The sequence below is a fragment of the Electrophorus electricus genome, chromosome 2 (genome assembly GCF_041902795.1).
Source record: "Electrophorus electricus isolate QZ-2024a chromosome 2, ASM4190279v1, whole genome shotgun sequence".
Taxonomy (NCBI): Eukaryota; Metazoa; Chordata; class Actinopteri; order Gymnotiformes; family Gymnotidae; genus Electrophorus; species Electrophorus electricus.
In genome coordinates this window covers 31326184-31340061 of record NC_137498.1, presented here as the reverse complement: position 1 = coordinate 31340061, position 13878 = coordinate 31326184, and the positions used below count along the sequence as shown (strand labels likewise).

Genomic DNA, 13878 nt, shown 5'->3' with positions numbered 1-13878 from the left:
GTCTTTCTCAACTACATATCCTCATCTGACAATAGATAGGTCAGTGCTAAGAATACTCTCAGGCTAACTCCCTGGCTACAATGGAAAAGAATATAGCAAAAAGTTTTTAAAGTGTTTTTTTTGTTTGTTTTTTTTTAATAGAAGTGCATGTTTAAGTGCTTAGTGATTCAGTGAGTTTTCAGCTGATGGATGTTCATTTCACCACCTGGGTGGCAGGACAGAGAAGAGTCTTGATGCAGGTCTTCTTTGGTCTTGAAGGATGGTGGATGACGTAGAGCAGTATTAGGGGCTATAAGGCTGTGAGGTGCAACACAGGGTTCGATTAGTGTCTTTAAATGTGTGGAAGATGGTCCTGAAATGCCATGGTAGTTGAGCAACTGTGTCTACCCTGGCTATAAAATGGGATGGATGGACAGATGGATGGATGGACGGATGGATGGATATACACTACAATAACCTAAGGCCTTTTCACAAAATGCAAACATGTAAGCCTCAATAAGAGAAAGGCCAGTTTACAGTATGTTCACATACCTACATGGAAAAGTATGTGGAGTTATACAGTTAAAGACAGACGAGATGAAAAGTAATCTGTAATGGAATACAGAAGGTGTGGCCCAAGAAAAAAAAAAAAAAAAAAGTGTGTAATCTGTGAAACAAGGTCCCAATGGCAGACACAGCTGCCACTGGGCTTGTCTCACCTCTCTTTATTAATGATTTGACTGGTGTCAGCAGCAGTGGGACGAATTGGGAAATGGATTGAAGCATCCATTCAAATGCCTCACTAGGGCCTTGTGCTAGATCAATTACCTAAAATATATGGTTGAAAGCTATAGTACATAAAGTTCTTTGTTGTCCATGTTATTCACCTCACCTGAATCATACTGAGCACGCATTTCACTGAAGGCATAAAGCCCAACCAAAATACAAGCAGTAGCTGAAAAAGACTTTTACATGTACAGCAGACACTCTGACCCAGAGCAACATATACATTTATTAGTATGGAATCAAAGCCACAACCTCTGTGCTACTAGTACCTTGCTATACCTGCTCTACCAGGTGAGCTACAGGAAATTCAGGAACAGCATACCATCTGGGGGTGTCCGTTGGTTGCAGACTTCAGGAAGTCATTGATTGCCAAGGACTGAAAATAACTTTATTTATGACTGTCCAAATGCTTATGGGGGACCAAATATAAACAGGGCTGTAATTCATGTGGTTTCCCTGATGTAGGTGTAAACACCCTCAATTTAACATGATGACATTTTGCACTTTAACCTCCTTCTCATTGTTTGGTTTTAGTTCCAGTTAGCTGTAATACAAACTGGATAACTGTCCACTTACCTACAGGCATTACTATCCATCAATTTAAAATATTCAAAATATTACATTCAAAATAGTCATTAAAAATGCAGAGACATAACAGGAAACAGATAGAATCAAGCTGAGCTTGGCATCACAGACAACACAATCAATTAGCAAGCCAAGGTCACTTGCCTGGTGTAATATGAGAGGGTAGGGTGGTTGCTGTTCCTCTGGGTTTCTCTTCCTCTGTGACCCCCTGTAGCACAGCACCCTCATCCCTCCTCTTCCACTCAGCCATGAGTAAAATCATCTTGTCAAAGGACTGCCAGCACCACAAAATCAAGCATAAATGTGCATTAGATAATGCTTTGGCCTAAAATGCTTGTTAGTCTGGAAAATGGTGGCTGAACTTCCCAGCAAATTAAACTGGCAGCCTTTATGCAAACAGTCAGCAGCTAGCTTGACATAATTAATCTGTGTAGATGGAGGCACTGTGCAATAGGGAATATACAAGAGTGTAAGCACTGGAATCACAGTCATCAAGTGTAACGCCATAAATGACATTCCTGGACATAGATTATGCAAGTCATTGGCTTACTGCTAATGAATATTTTTTATTTTATTTTTTTTTTACAAAATGGATTAAATAAACAAAACTACATTAATTAGAACCACCCAGTGCTAGTTGTGTGGATAAATTGAGAGATGTGTTCATAGTGGTATAAATTAACATTTATATATAAATAAATGTCTAAAAGCTAAATATCTTATGAATGGATGTTTAGGTAATTCCTAAAATCTAAAGAGCCAAAAGTATCCATAAATTAATGCAATGTTCCCAATCAGTTATGTAAATAAACACAACCTCTCCACCACAAAGAGCACACATGACACTATGAATCACTGCAAGCAACTGTCTGTAGTCCTTTCTGCTCACCATGTGTTGGTCTGCGAGAGAACGGATGCTGTTACAACAAGTGGTATCAGGACTCTTCCAGTTCACTGTGTTTGCAATGAGACCTATGTGATGCATGTGAATCAACAGTATGCATAACTATCCATAAAGCCCATGTATATGATCCTCTGTAAGGACACAAGTGTGAAACTCAGTTCCCAGGTGTTATCACCAAAAACATTAGCATCCCCCTTTGTAGATTGTGCAGCACTGCCACAAAAACATAATCTCTGTCTGTCAGGCACCTGGCATTTGATGCAACCAAGATGCTGTGGGGGTCTCTTGTTTGGGGTGCTTCCTGTCAGTAATGTTGACTTGCTGTATTTCTGCCAAAAGCTTGGTTCTAGTGAATCCAGAGAGAAACTCCTCATGGCCAATAGAATATTGAGCTCTTTATGGCATGCCCAGAGGGATTGGCTGATGTGTTGCTATGACCCATGAGCCAAAGGGCAGGGAGATTCATTGCAATCGTGGGCTCCCTGTTATATAACACTCCCTGTTATATAGCAAAGGTACTTGTGCACTCTGCTTGGAGAAGTACAAAAGGCAGAAAGCATGTCACAGCTTGTTTAAGGCTCACAGGAAGAGACAGAAGCCCAGGATCTGCAGAAGGTTCCCATGCTATGTATGAGTATGTCTGTTATCTAACCAGATGGCATGAAGATATGTATGCATTAGTGTTAATTATGCCATCATCTATAAAGGCTCAGGTTCATTTTGTCCATACAGTGCTATCTGTACAAAAAAAAACAAAACACTAAGGTATTTTACAAATTCTGAGGTTAACACTTTACATTAATGGTATATGAATAAACAGTACTTAAAATGTTTGCAATTACACCAATGGACAGATTTTAGTTTTCTAACATTAAACAGTACTTAAAATATCACTTTACTGCAGGCAGATACATTCCTTAACTATAATGCCTCACACTGCATTATGTACTGTTTATTAATGTAACCTTTATTGCAAAGTTATACTAATGTTGAAAAATTGAAAACCACTGCTCATTTCTGTAGGGTTTACAAGTACATTGGTGCACTTTTGAACATCCCTGCTTGTAACAAAGAGGCATTAAACCATCCTGAGAGCACAGAAGTTTCAGAGTATTATTTAAAAACACACAACAGAGACAGATGGAACATCGTTATTAATTTGGCATTAAATGTACACTCCAGAAGATAGGGGTGTTAGCCAGATGGTAACACCTAAGATATGGCTACTGCATGACCATGCTCTGATTGATTAGGCATGATACATTGTAACAACAGTATTCAAATCTGGACCTCAAATCCAAATCCACTCCTGAATTGTCATCATTTGTAGTTAATTTTAACGACTAAATGTGACTGGGTCGCCACTTTGTCATCACAGCTGACTTCTAGATAAAAGGTAGTGTGGAAAATGTGCAGGACATGGACCTTGGCAATTGGGATTTGAATACCTCTGGCCTAGAACCTGAAATACTAACCACCATTTTAAAAGTCAAGAGTGCGCAAAGCCATCAAAAGGGGATGACAAGCATGTTAGTTTCGAATGGCTTTCATTTGAACAAAAGAAGGCATTTTAGAAACTGCAATTTAAACTATTACTACAATATTAGGATCTTGAACACAAGTCATGTCACATCAATAAACAGTTTAAAAAAGTAGCCCAAGATCGCCCTCCTCTGTTCTAACTGGAACACTGCTTCATATCAGAATATTAGTATGGGGTGCAGTATATGACCATTTCATCCCTTCATTAAATTGTCATGTTCACAAAACAGTTTAAATAAAAACAACAGTTTTGGAATTTAAGTTTTTATTTAGACTGACCTGATCTAGCACTACCAATCACACACATTGCCCAAGTTAACTTGCAATTACATATATACTATGTGTATACACACATTTTAAGCATAAAAAAATACAAATACAAAAAACATTTTATAGGATTGTAGTTTAGGAACAGCAGTGAAAGTGACAGAAGGCATTTTGGTCTGCTTCTGCCCATTTTTAAAATACATTTTGCAGATTGCACACTTAAATGAAAAAAGGACAATAAAAAAAAAAAAACCTTAGACTGAGACAACAGTCCACTGGAAACCAGTAGCAGCCTCAGAAAAACACAATTGTGCCCATTAAAATGTTAGTTATTTCTAAACACCCTCACCTTAAAAACAAAACGAAAAATGGGCACCAACTGAAATGTCACCATGGACTGAAGTGTCCTGCAGCAGGTCAGAGGAGGATCAGAGCGCACACACACGCGCGCACACACACACACACACACACACACACACACACACACACTTCCCCATGAGCTCAGGCACAACCAAAGACATGGAAAAGTATACTGCGCCACGAGTCTCTAACCGCTCCAATGTCTCAGACGATCTGGACGTGTGAAGCCAGGACCGTGGGGGTCGCAGCCAGAAGCCCTGTGTGGGGATACCTCTCAGGCTGGAGGCATGCTTCCCAAGACAGCGACTCAGAGCAAGCCACTCATTATACCACTGAGAAGGAGTCAAAGCTCTCTGGGCTAAGACACAGGGTCGACAGTTAATTAGCTAGGTAATTAAGAGGATATGTAAACATAGGTATTCAAACTAGCCAAAACCTGCAGGGTGGTGCCACACTCAAAGTAAATGTGAAAGCTTATTGATTAGAAAAACACTAGCAATGTAAACTTAGCCTTTATCAGGCAATATAGAGGCCAGCCGGACCTCTTCAAGAGTTATAGCTTGTATTCCACTATTAAAAGCCCTTTGTGTGTGAAGGAGACTTAGGAAAAATAGCATGCACTGATAACATCTGAATATATTACGTTCTTTAGTATTTATATACATTGTGAAATAGATCTGTTTGTAGGCCAGGCAAAGTTGCTTGCTTTTGTTCCTGACCACATTTCAAAATAAGATTCTAACATTTTGTTGGTCATTAATTAAAGGCAACATTTTCAAAAATGTTCTATAAAAAGAGACAATGATGTGTATATTTCATAAGAACATTCATCTACACAAGAGTTGAACCAAAGAAATGATTGTACATTTTTAAAAGGTGTTGCAAATCATAAGCTTAGAGCTTCAATTCTATTGGATTGCATACTGCTACAATCTGAAGTCACCATACAGTATGTAGCCATATGGTGTACCGATCAGAACATATTTTCCAACTATAACAAACTCTGTCTGCTTGTGAATTAAGGGTGTATGGATACCATCCTTACCAAAAGCCTATACCAATACAAAATACTCAAGAGTATCAGCTGACACACTGATTCAAGCTTAATTTTACCAAACAGCTTGTGTTGGCATCTGTAAAATATGGATCCTCAAAACATCAACAGACTGCGAGAATGATAAGAATTTTAGTGCCAGGTTGACCAGCTAGTAAAACTGATGCACTCTAGTGGAACTGTGCCAAACTAGCACAGACAGAAAAAAAGCTAATGTTTTTCCTGTCTTTTACTAAACATAAAAATAACCTCAAAAAAAAAAACGAAAAAAAAAAAAAAAAAACACACTACCAAATAACAGTCGCTGTCATGTCACTAAAAGCAGATTTCTAATAGCAGAGCCAAAACCTGATTCAGTCACCTTAAAAGCAAGGCTTTTGCAGTTACAAAGGCTGGGATTTTGGGGAGTCTTCAGTGTTGATCCATCAATGAAACCATTAAGGAATATTCTAGACTATTTGTAACTTGATATCCATTTACCACAACAGGAGTTAAAATTGTATTACCAGACAACATTTCCATGCACATGGAGCAGAAAACAATATTCAAAACATACTTACAGGGCAAGCAGTTAGCAACAAAAACAGAGATGTGAAACATTTTTCTTAATTTTTTTTAACTGATTTTTTTTTTTTTTTTGAAAATTAGATTTTAGTTCTTAACAAGTAGTTTTAGCATTTTGCATTTCCTGATGGAAATTTGTGGGATCTTTAATCAATGTAGCCACAACTATTATTTAGATCTAGGGGGAATATAAAAATTTCATACAAACAGCCTATTAAAAAATTTCCTAAACTGCCAGTCTTTTAAATGCATTTATGATACTGACTACTGGACCTGTCTGGTGCTGCTTTAAAATTTATAGACACATCTTAAACAGAATAACCAAACTTGATTTAAGTGAAATGTTGATATTTTTTTTTGTAATAAACACAGTTTGCTGTAGCTAAAGATACAAGTTAAAGTTAGCCCAGAATATTTCTTTAAGAAGTTTTCCCCTCTCCAAAACTACCAAAGAAAGAACAGTTCCAGTAGAGGTTATTAGGAATCAACCCAAGGATGGAAGACAAAAGATTCACCACAGTCTTTCAGCATTTTTCAGAACTTACTTTTCCTGCAGCAAAATGATCTAAAAAAAATTAAATAATAATTTAAAAGACTCCAGTACTGCAACCTTGAGACAAGTAGATACAGATGCTTTCTTCTTTGCCTGGTATGAAAACTAACACTAGACTGGTCCAAGAAAATTTTGATCACCTCCACATTCTGCATGCTAAAATACAATATCTTTCACTGTTAAAAGTATGAAAAAAAAAACCTTCACTGGTAATCACCATTGATCAACACCATACATCTCACCTTGACAGCATTTTTAACACACACCCACCCTGTTCCACTGTAACATAATATACATATTGTGATATTTTGGGGGACAAAAACAATTTCTTACTGGACCATAAGTTTCATTATTAAAATATTTTCAGAAAGTCAATAAAGACCCTGAGAAAATTGTGGCCCAGATATGAAGGCCTTTTTAGCGCATCTTATAAGTAATGACATGCATATTACAACCATTCAGATGACCAAAATTACTCACGTGCCCCTTCCATAAACATGAAACAAAAACATAGAAATAGTCGTTTTGCTGTGCAGGCTCAAACAAAATGTCAGTGACCCAAAAAGAAAGAAAGGGGGGGAAAAAAAATGTCCATTACAAATTATTTACCTTCAATCTTTGCAAATTTTCTTTCTATTGTGATCTCAAGCATGTGATGCACTGGTAGTTCTGAACCACCTAAAATCACAGTTGATTCACATTCGAGAGCCTTGTTCCTGAAGGATCTGTAAAACCAAAACAATATCAAATTTGAAGTAGTTTCACAGGACAAATCATAAAAGTAAAAAACAAAACCAAACACTAGCTCACCACAATTATCAACATAAGCTTTTCTGATTGGAACTTCTGATGGAGCTCCAAAGAGCTTAAAAGATAAAACTGCATATTTCATGTGCTGCAGGACAGCATGCAAGGCTGCCATAATATTAACCATAAATCAAGGATTACATGAGCCAGAATGCAGAAGTGAACTCAAGATGGAAACAAGGAGTGCTTTTTAGGAGAGCAACATTTCTTGCAACATGAAAACTGCAAAAAGGGCCGGGGGGCATGGGGTCTATAAATATTGAGGGAGATTTTCATCATTAACTCAGCCTTGCATCAGCAGATAATGGCAGACAGAAGACTAGGTCAAGGGGAGGGACTCACCTTGGCCTTTTCGCTCGGCTCGCTGCTTGTTCCATACGACTGATTATGCAGCTCCTTGGAGACAACACAGAGGAACTCTGCCTGGTCCTCGTTCCCGTAGTTATATGATGAGCCGATACTGACCAGCTGGAGAAGGGAAAAGCACAAGGTGAATGGCAGCTGAATTTTCTACAACTCATTTTTATTTAACTACAAGACATTATAAACAAAATATCGGCATATTAAGGGTGGAAAAGAAAATTCTGTGTTTAACTTTAAAAACAAAGATTTATCTATTTTGTGTGGTCTAGTGGTATGTTTATAGGACTTGTAGTACAATTATACTACAAGTCCAGCAGCCTTGACAGATAAACAATTCAATGACCTGCATCACAGTTGATCTTCATTAACATTTCAGTGTGAATAAATAAATGCTGTTGTTCACAAGATACAAGAAATATTTGGAAAAGGGAAAAAAAAAAAAGTCAGTGTCAATATATGACATTTTTTGGTTGCTCCTGATAAATTGGAGAGGGTGCAGGTAACAAAAATATCAAGACTAGAAGAGCAACTTCTGAAGATGAAGACACTTTAGGCCTTAGCACAGATAGACAAAAGTGCAGGTATATTTCTCTTATCTGACCGGATGGGCCTTACAAACACACAGCCCAGCTCAGCCCATAACACTCCACAAAGGCATTTCCTGTCTCTGGTTCACTTCCCTCTCAGACATTTCACACTTCCACAAGAAATATCGCACCAAAAAGAAAACAGCAATATGGAAACTATTTTGCTACTTGAAACTAAAAACAACATTCCAATTTAAAAAGTAGCATGGCTTCATAAAGTCTGATTTTGCAGGATTCAACTAGTATTAAGAACTGATATGCCAGGTAGTGTTATTCCATACTTCATATTTCTTTATAAGAGTTTTTAAATGCCATCATTTCAATCTCTACCTTTTATGTTTATCATATTTGCACATTTTAGTAACCAAAAACTCTGGTCCAGCAGGCAGTACTGCTAAAGCAGGCCACTGTCATCCCCACCCGTTCAAACATCAGTCACCTACCTGTTCAAACTTCCACCCATCAGACATTGTGGAGACCATCTGTGTTAGTTCCTCCTCTTGGCACTGCAAGACTCTGTACACATGTTTCACAGGGATCTGGGAACAGGTGAAGGGGGCATTATGCCCTTGTATCCATTCTAAAGACCTGTCTAAGTATAAATCATACATCCTGAAATGATAGACATCAGTACTCCAGGATCCTTGATTGTTCTTGCTTTGTTCATGTGAACAACTCATGTGAAACAGTTCCTTCCATCTCATATATATTACACTTTCCCTACTATTGGATCCTGAATTGGGTGGCCAGCCTGTTGTAATCAGTGACCTCAAAATGTATGAGTATTCCAGCCAAGGCACACTTCTTGTAGAAAGAATTTAAGGAATTAAGAACAGTCATTTTAGGGATAAACCAAGAAATATGGTTTAACAACAGATTTTCTATTTTGTATTTACCTGAGCCGTTTTGCAGTCCCTCTCCCTGATTTTGTCTTTGACTAATTTTATCAACGAAGTGATGTTGTAGAACTCCGCCTCTTCCAGAATACCTGACAGGTAATAGTAGAGTGAACCTTCAAATAACAATGAACCTTCAAATAAAGATCACATATTCAGGAGGTAACAAGAGGGTTACCATAACATGACTCACATCCCAGGAAAGAACCAAACAAATATGGCCAAGCCCCAACATGATAGTGTTCTCATCATACCTTCTTCTGCAAGGCCTCTGTTGAGCACTAGCTTTCCATGCCTCAGGTAATTCAGTACTGGACCAAAGTAGGCTGGGTCTCGGTCTATTAAATAGGCTCCCATTTCATCCTGGGTTTTGGGATGGATAGGACAAAGCAAAATAAGGACAAGCAGTTTCCTAAAGAATTCAATAATTTTACTGAATTTGCTGGTGATACATCACAGAACACAACCTAAAGACTAAGAAAAAAAAAACAACACACACAAATACTTGCTTTACAGATTTGCTTGCTGTACATGCAAATCAATTTAACAAAGTCATTCAAATGCAAATGAGCTTATATTGGAGTATAAATGCTTATCTTAAGGAAAATGGGGTTTTGGACTGATGCAAAACCACTCGCTAAACATTGTCCCATGTTGGTCCCTTTAAAACACTACAGAAAAAATTTAAGTTTAAAATATTCACCACATACCAGTTCAATTTTTACATACTTAATCTTGGGTGGGGTCAGTCAATGGCGAAATCAGAGGGTCTAGTTCGTTATATGGGGTTTATTAAATTGATTTGTGATTTTTTTCCTGGACTAAAAAATACCACTTTTATCGTGTATATTACGGATATGGTTTGAATAAGTTAAGAAATAGTTTATCTTCATGTAAATAGATTTTAAGTCAACAGTACTTAAAGTACTAAACATGTCGCTTAAATCAATACCATTTCTTAGTAATTTCTACCTATGTGTAATGTCAGCAAAAAAATGACTTGACTAAGGAATGAGCAAAAGTTGACCACTTTTCTTAAAAAGCTATCCTACCTAATCTAGATATGAAAATCTACCTAGGTTAGCGTTACTCAACCAGCTCAGGTTACTGAATGCCTAAATGAATCATTAGTATGAACAAAAACTATCTTGCAAGCATTTTGCCAACAGGTTAGCTAAGATACCTTAGTCAGCTAGGATAACTACTGTCACTTGATGAAAGAGCGCCAATCTTTCATTCTTCTGGTCATTTCTGTTATTGTTTTTGGGCGCGTATTTGCTAGCTAGCCATTTAACTGCCAGTTTTCATTCACGCAAAGAATTAACCGGTGCTATCGAGTTAACTAACTAGCTAGCTATTATATAGCTATGTATAAAAACGTCCACAAAACATATTATTCGACTGTTGTCATCAGTAACAAGATGCTACTACGTCTCACAAGTAGCCATAAATTCGCCATCAATATGTAGCTAAATTGTTAGATAGTAGCTATCTGACTGGTTAATAGCTAGCAGTTAACCCAGCTAGCGTTTACTAGCTAGAGAGCTATTCTGTCATTCTCGAGAACATTAGCCTATCGTAGCAGACATCAGTACTCAAACAAGTCCGTTGTTTACGTTAAGAATAAATGACAGAAGTACTAAGATAACCAGCTATTTTAACTAACCCAGCTAACCTCATCATCAGACTGCAAAAGGAAGAACCATCTCTTAAATAAGAAAGCTAAGTGTTACCACTATACATTTCCATTCCAAACTGGATGGCTAATGCTAGGTTATCCAAGCAAACCGATCCAGCCAACCGAACTGACTACTGTAGCCAGCGATATACTAGCTATCTAGTAAGCCATCTAGCTAGCTAATTTTACCTTGTCAGAGTCGAGGTCGGGGTCGGCCTGGCACAGTCGGTAAAGAAAAGATTTTGGATCTCTGCACAACGTTTGTCTCGTCGTAAGAAAGTATGTGCCGCCGACGTTAAGGCGAACCCATTTTGACGACCCGGTTCCAGATGACTGCATTCTCTCTCCAGGAGACAGGGCGGGACACCTCCGACCAACTGAGCCATTTGAGTCAAGCCCCTTCTCCGCCATCCCTCCTATACTCTGTCTAGTCTAAAAGGAACTGAGCGCATAGCAGGAAATACTCAGTTTCACATTCTATATGACACACCCACCCAGCGCATATGAACTATTGTCGGATTCAGGTGGAATTAATGTAGCAACTATTTTGTGAGTGTAAATCAGGTGTGTTACACCAGGAAAACATCAGTTATACAATGCGGATGTGCCCACACCGGAAACGAACTGCATGGATTGTGCTTTTTACAGCACCGCTAGGCACTGGGGTGTTGCTCTTTTTAAGGGTATTCTTGAAAATCTCTGCGTTCACTTGGTAGGCACATATGCGTTTCCTTGATGTTGCTAACTTCATACAACGTCAACAACCCCTATAGAACAGTGATTTAAAAAGTGTAGACAATATATGGGAATTCTTTAGTAGGTCTTTGTCTCACAGCGAGCTCCTCAGATCACTGACAAACAAACATCCAAACATTTGTCCTCTACAAGCCCTAGCACATGGTGCAACTGCAGCTGGAGATGCTGCACATTTCTTAAAACAGTGCTCCTGCTTTAACACCAGCAAATCTGGTTACTAACAATTATACAGAAGCATCTGAATATTACAAGAAAGCATGCTATGCTAGAATTGGATTGGAGCTAAACTGCATATAAACTGATCCCTATGAATGAGGATTAGTCACCCTGCTCTCAAAACATTTAATAGATACAATAGACATAACTTTTCTTTCTTTCTTACACATACAGGTATTTAGTAGACACTCTTATGTAGAGCAACTTACAAAAGTACTTTATCTACTCATAGAATGCATCCTAACCAGTACAATAGGTTAGAGTCCAAGATACTGTTGAACTAGAATACTGGTAGATACAGGAGTCAATGCCAATATCTAGAAAGAATTACCAAATGAGCGTAAGTGCTAAAAGGGTTAAATTAATCTATAGTAGTGCAATGTAGCCATGCTGCTACATTCTGGATTAATGGTAGTGGCCTGATGGCCCATATAGGAAGACCAGCAAGTAGCGATTTGCAGTAGTGAAGCCTAGAGATGACAAGAAAGTAAGCAAGCACATGGGTAGATTCCTGAGAAAGAAGGGGTCAAATCCTTAGAAAGTTACAAAGTAGAAACCTGCATGACCAGGTCATGTTTGAAACATGAATTGAGAATGATAACTGGTCATCCAAAGTTATACCAAGGCTGCATGCAGCTTCAGATGTCATGACCAATTAGGTCATGGTGGGGTTTGGGAGTTCCTTAGATGGACAGAAGCTCAGTCTTACTTGGGGTTGAGCTTCAAGTGGTGAGCAGCCATCCCTAAAGTAATGTCAGCCATGCATGCTGAGATATGACTGGGAACCTAAGTGTCAGAAGGTGGGATGGAAAGTATAAGTTGAGTGTCATCAGCATAGCAGTGGTAGGAGAAACCATTAGAAGATAATACAACACCAATAACATGAGTGTAAAGAGACAAAAGAAGAGGACCTAGCACTGAGCACTGAGGGACACAAGTGTAGGGTCTACATGAAGCTGAAGTGGGCAGTTGATTATTATGTTGATCATAGACTACTGGTTCAAGAACTTGAGAGGAAAGAGAGGAGTGATACCAATCTGTAACTGCATATGTCAGTGCTGTTAAGTGTGGCCTTCTTTACTATAGGTATCAACCTAACAGTCTTGAATGCAGTAAGCACGTAGTAAGGATAAGGAGTTGTTGATGATGGTAGTGATGAATGGAAACCGATCTCTCAAAATTGCGTGGAACAGAGTGGAAAGAATGGGCGCCAGCGGGCATGTAGTTGGATCATTGGATGTCAACAGTTGAACAATGTTGCCTGTGGAGTGAGGAGAAAACAAACCAGAGAGCTATACGTAGAGGTATGAATACTGATGGGAGGAATGGGAACAAAGAAAAAGGACTGGCAGATTATAGTGACCTTCTCCTCAAAGAAGCTGATGAAATCCTCTAAGGTAAAAGAGGAGGGAGGAGGGGGAGGGGGAGGGTTAAGGAGAGAAGAGTAAATTGTGCAGAGCTTGCATAGATACGATGCTGATGATCCTATTTTTCCTCTGTAGTAGGATGATTTTACAGATGGTTTTTTTCCAGTGAGAACTTGGAAAGGAGAACTTGGTATGAGTGGAGATCTGAATCTAGGTGAGATTTCCTCTACCATCACTCCACAGTTTTTAGTTCTATACTGTTGCAACATAGTCCCACTGCTAGCCATGTAGCAGGCAGGGGAGATCTTGCAGGTCTGGAGGAAAGAGGGCACATAAGATTAATTGAGGAGATGAGGAGAATGTAGAGAGGGAAGAATTAGTAACTGTATCTGGGGAGAAGGAAGAAAAAGGGTCAGGGTGAGGAAGGGTAGATAAGATAGGAGAAGCAAGGGAGGAGGGAAGGATGGGGCACAGGTTGCGGCAGACAGAGGAAAAACAAATGAGAGAGGCATGAATGGGGAAAGTAGGGAGACAGAGAGAGAGGGATTGTAAGTGATCTGAGAGGTGGACGGGGGTGACAGGAATGTCCAGTGCTAGGGTGGGCTGGCTCAATA

General features: G+C 38.8%; 1 protein-coding gene across 2 annotated transcripts; it reads right to left on the bottom strand.

Annotated features, from left to right (window-relative positions):
• Positions 1 to 1501: 1501 nt before the first annotated feature.
• Positions 1502 to 11488, bottom strand: kctd5a (potassium channel tetramerization domain containing 5a). 2 transcript variants are annotated; one of them, XR_003410414.3, is made up of 7 exons: positions 11115 to 11488; positions 9502 to 9610; positions 9248 to 9339; positions 8795 to 8890; positions 7744 to 7869; positions 7204 to 7319; positions 1502 to 1624 (listed from the first exon to the last, which is right to left on the bottom strand). XR_003410414.3 is itself a non-coding variant. In XM_027006839.3 (6 exons), the coding sequence occupies exons 1-6, from the start codon at positions 11334 to 11336 to the stop codon at positions 7290 to 7292; spliced, it is 675 nt and encodes a 224-aa protein (XP_026862640.1). In that variant the 5' UTR covers positions 11337 to 11488; the 3' UTR covers positions 5179 to 7289. The 2 variants fall into 2 exon arrangements, 1 of the variants encoding a protein (XP_026862640.1); XM_027006839.3 differs by lacking the exon at positions 1502 to 1624 and having other exon boundaries at positions 5179 to 7319.
• Positions 11489 to 13878: the final 2390 nt, after the last annotated feature.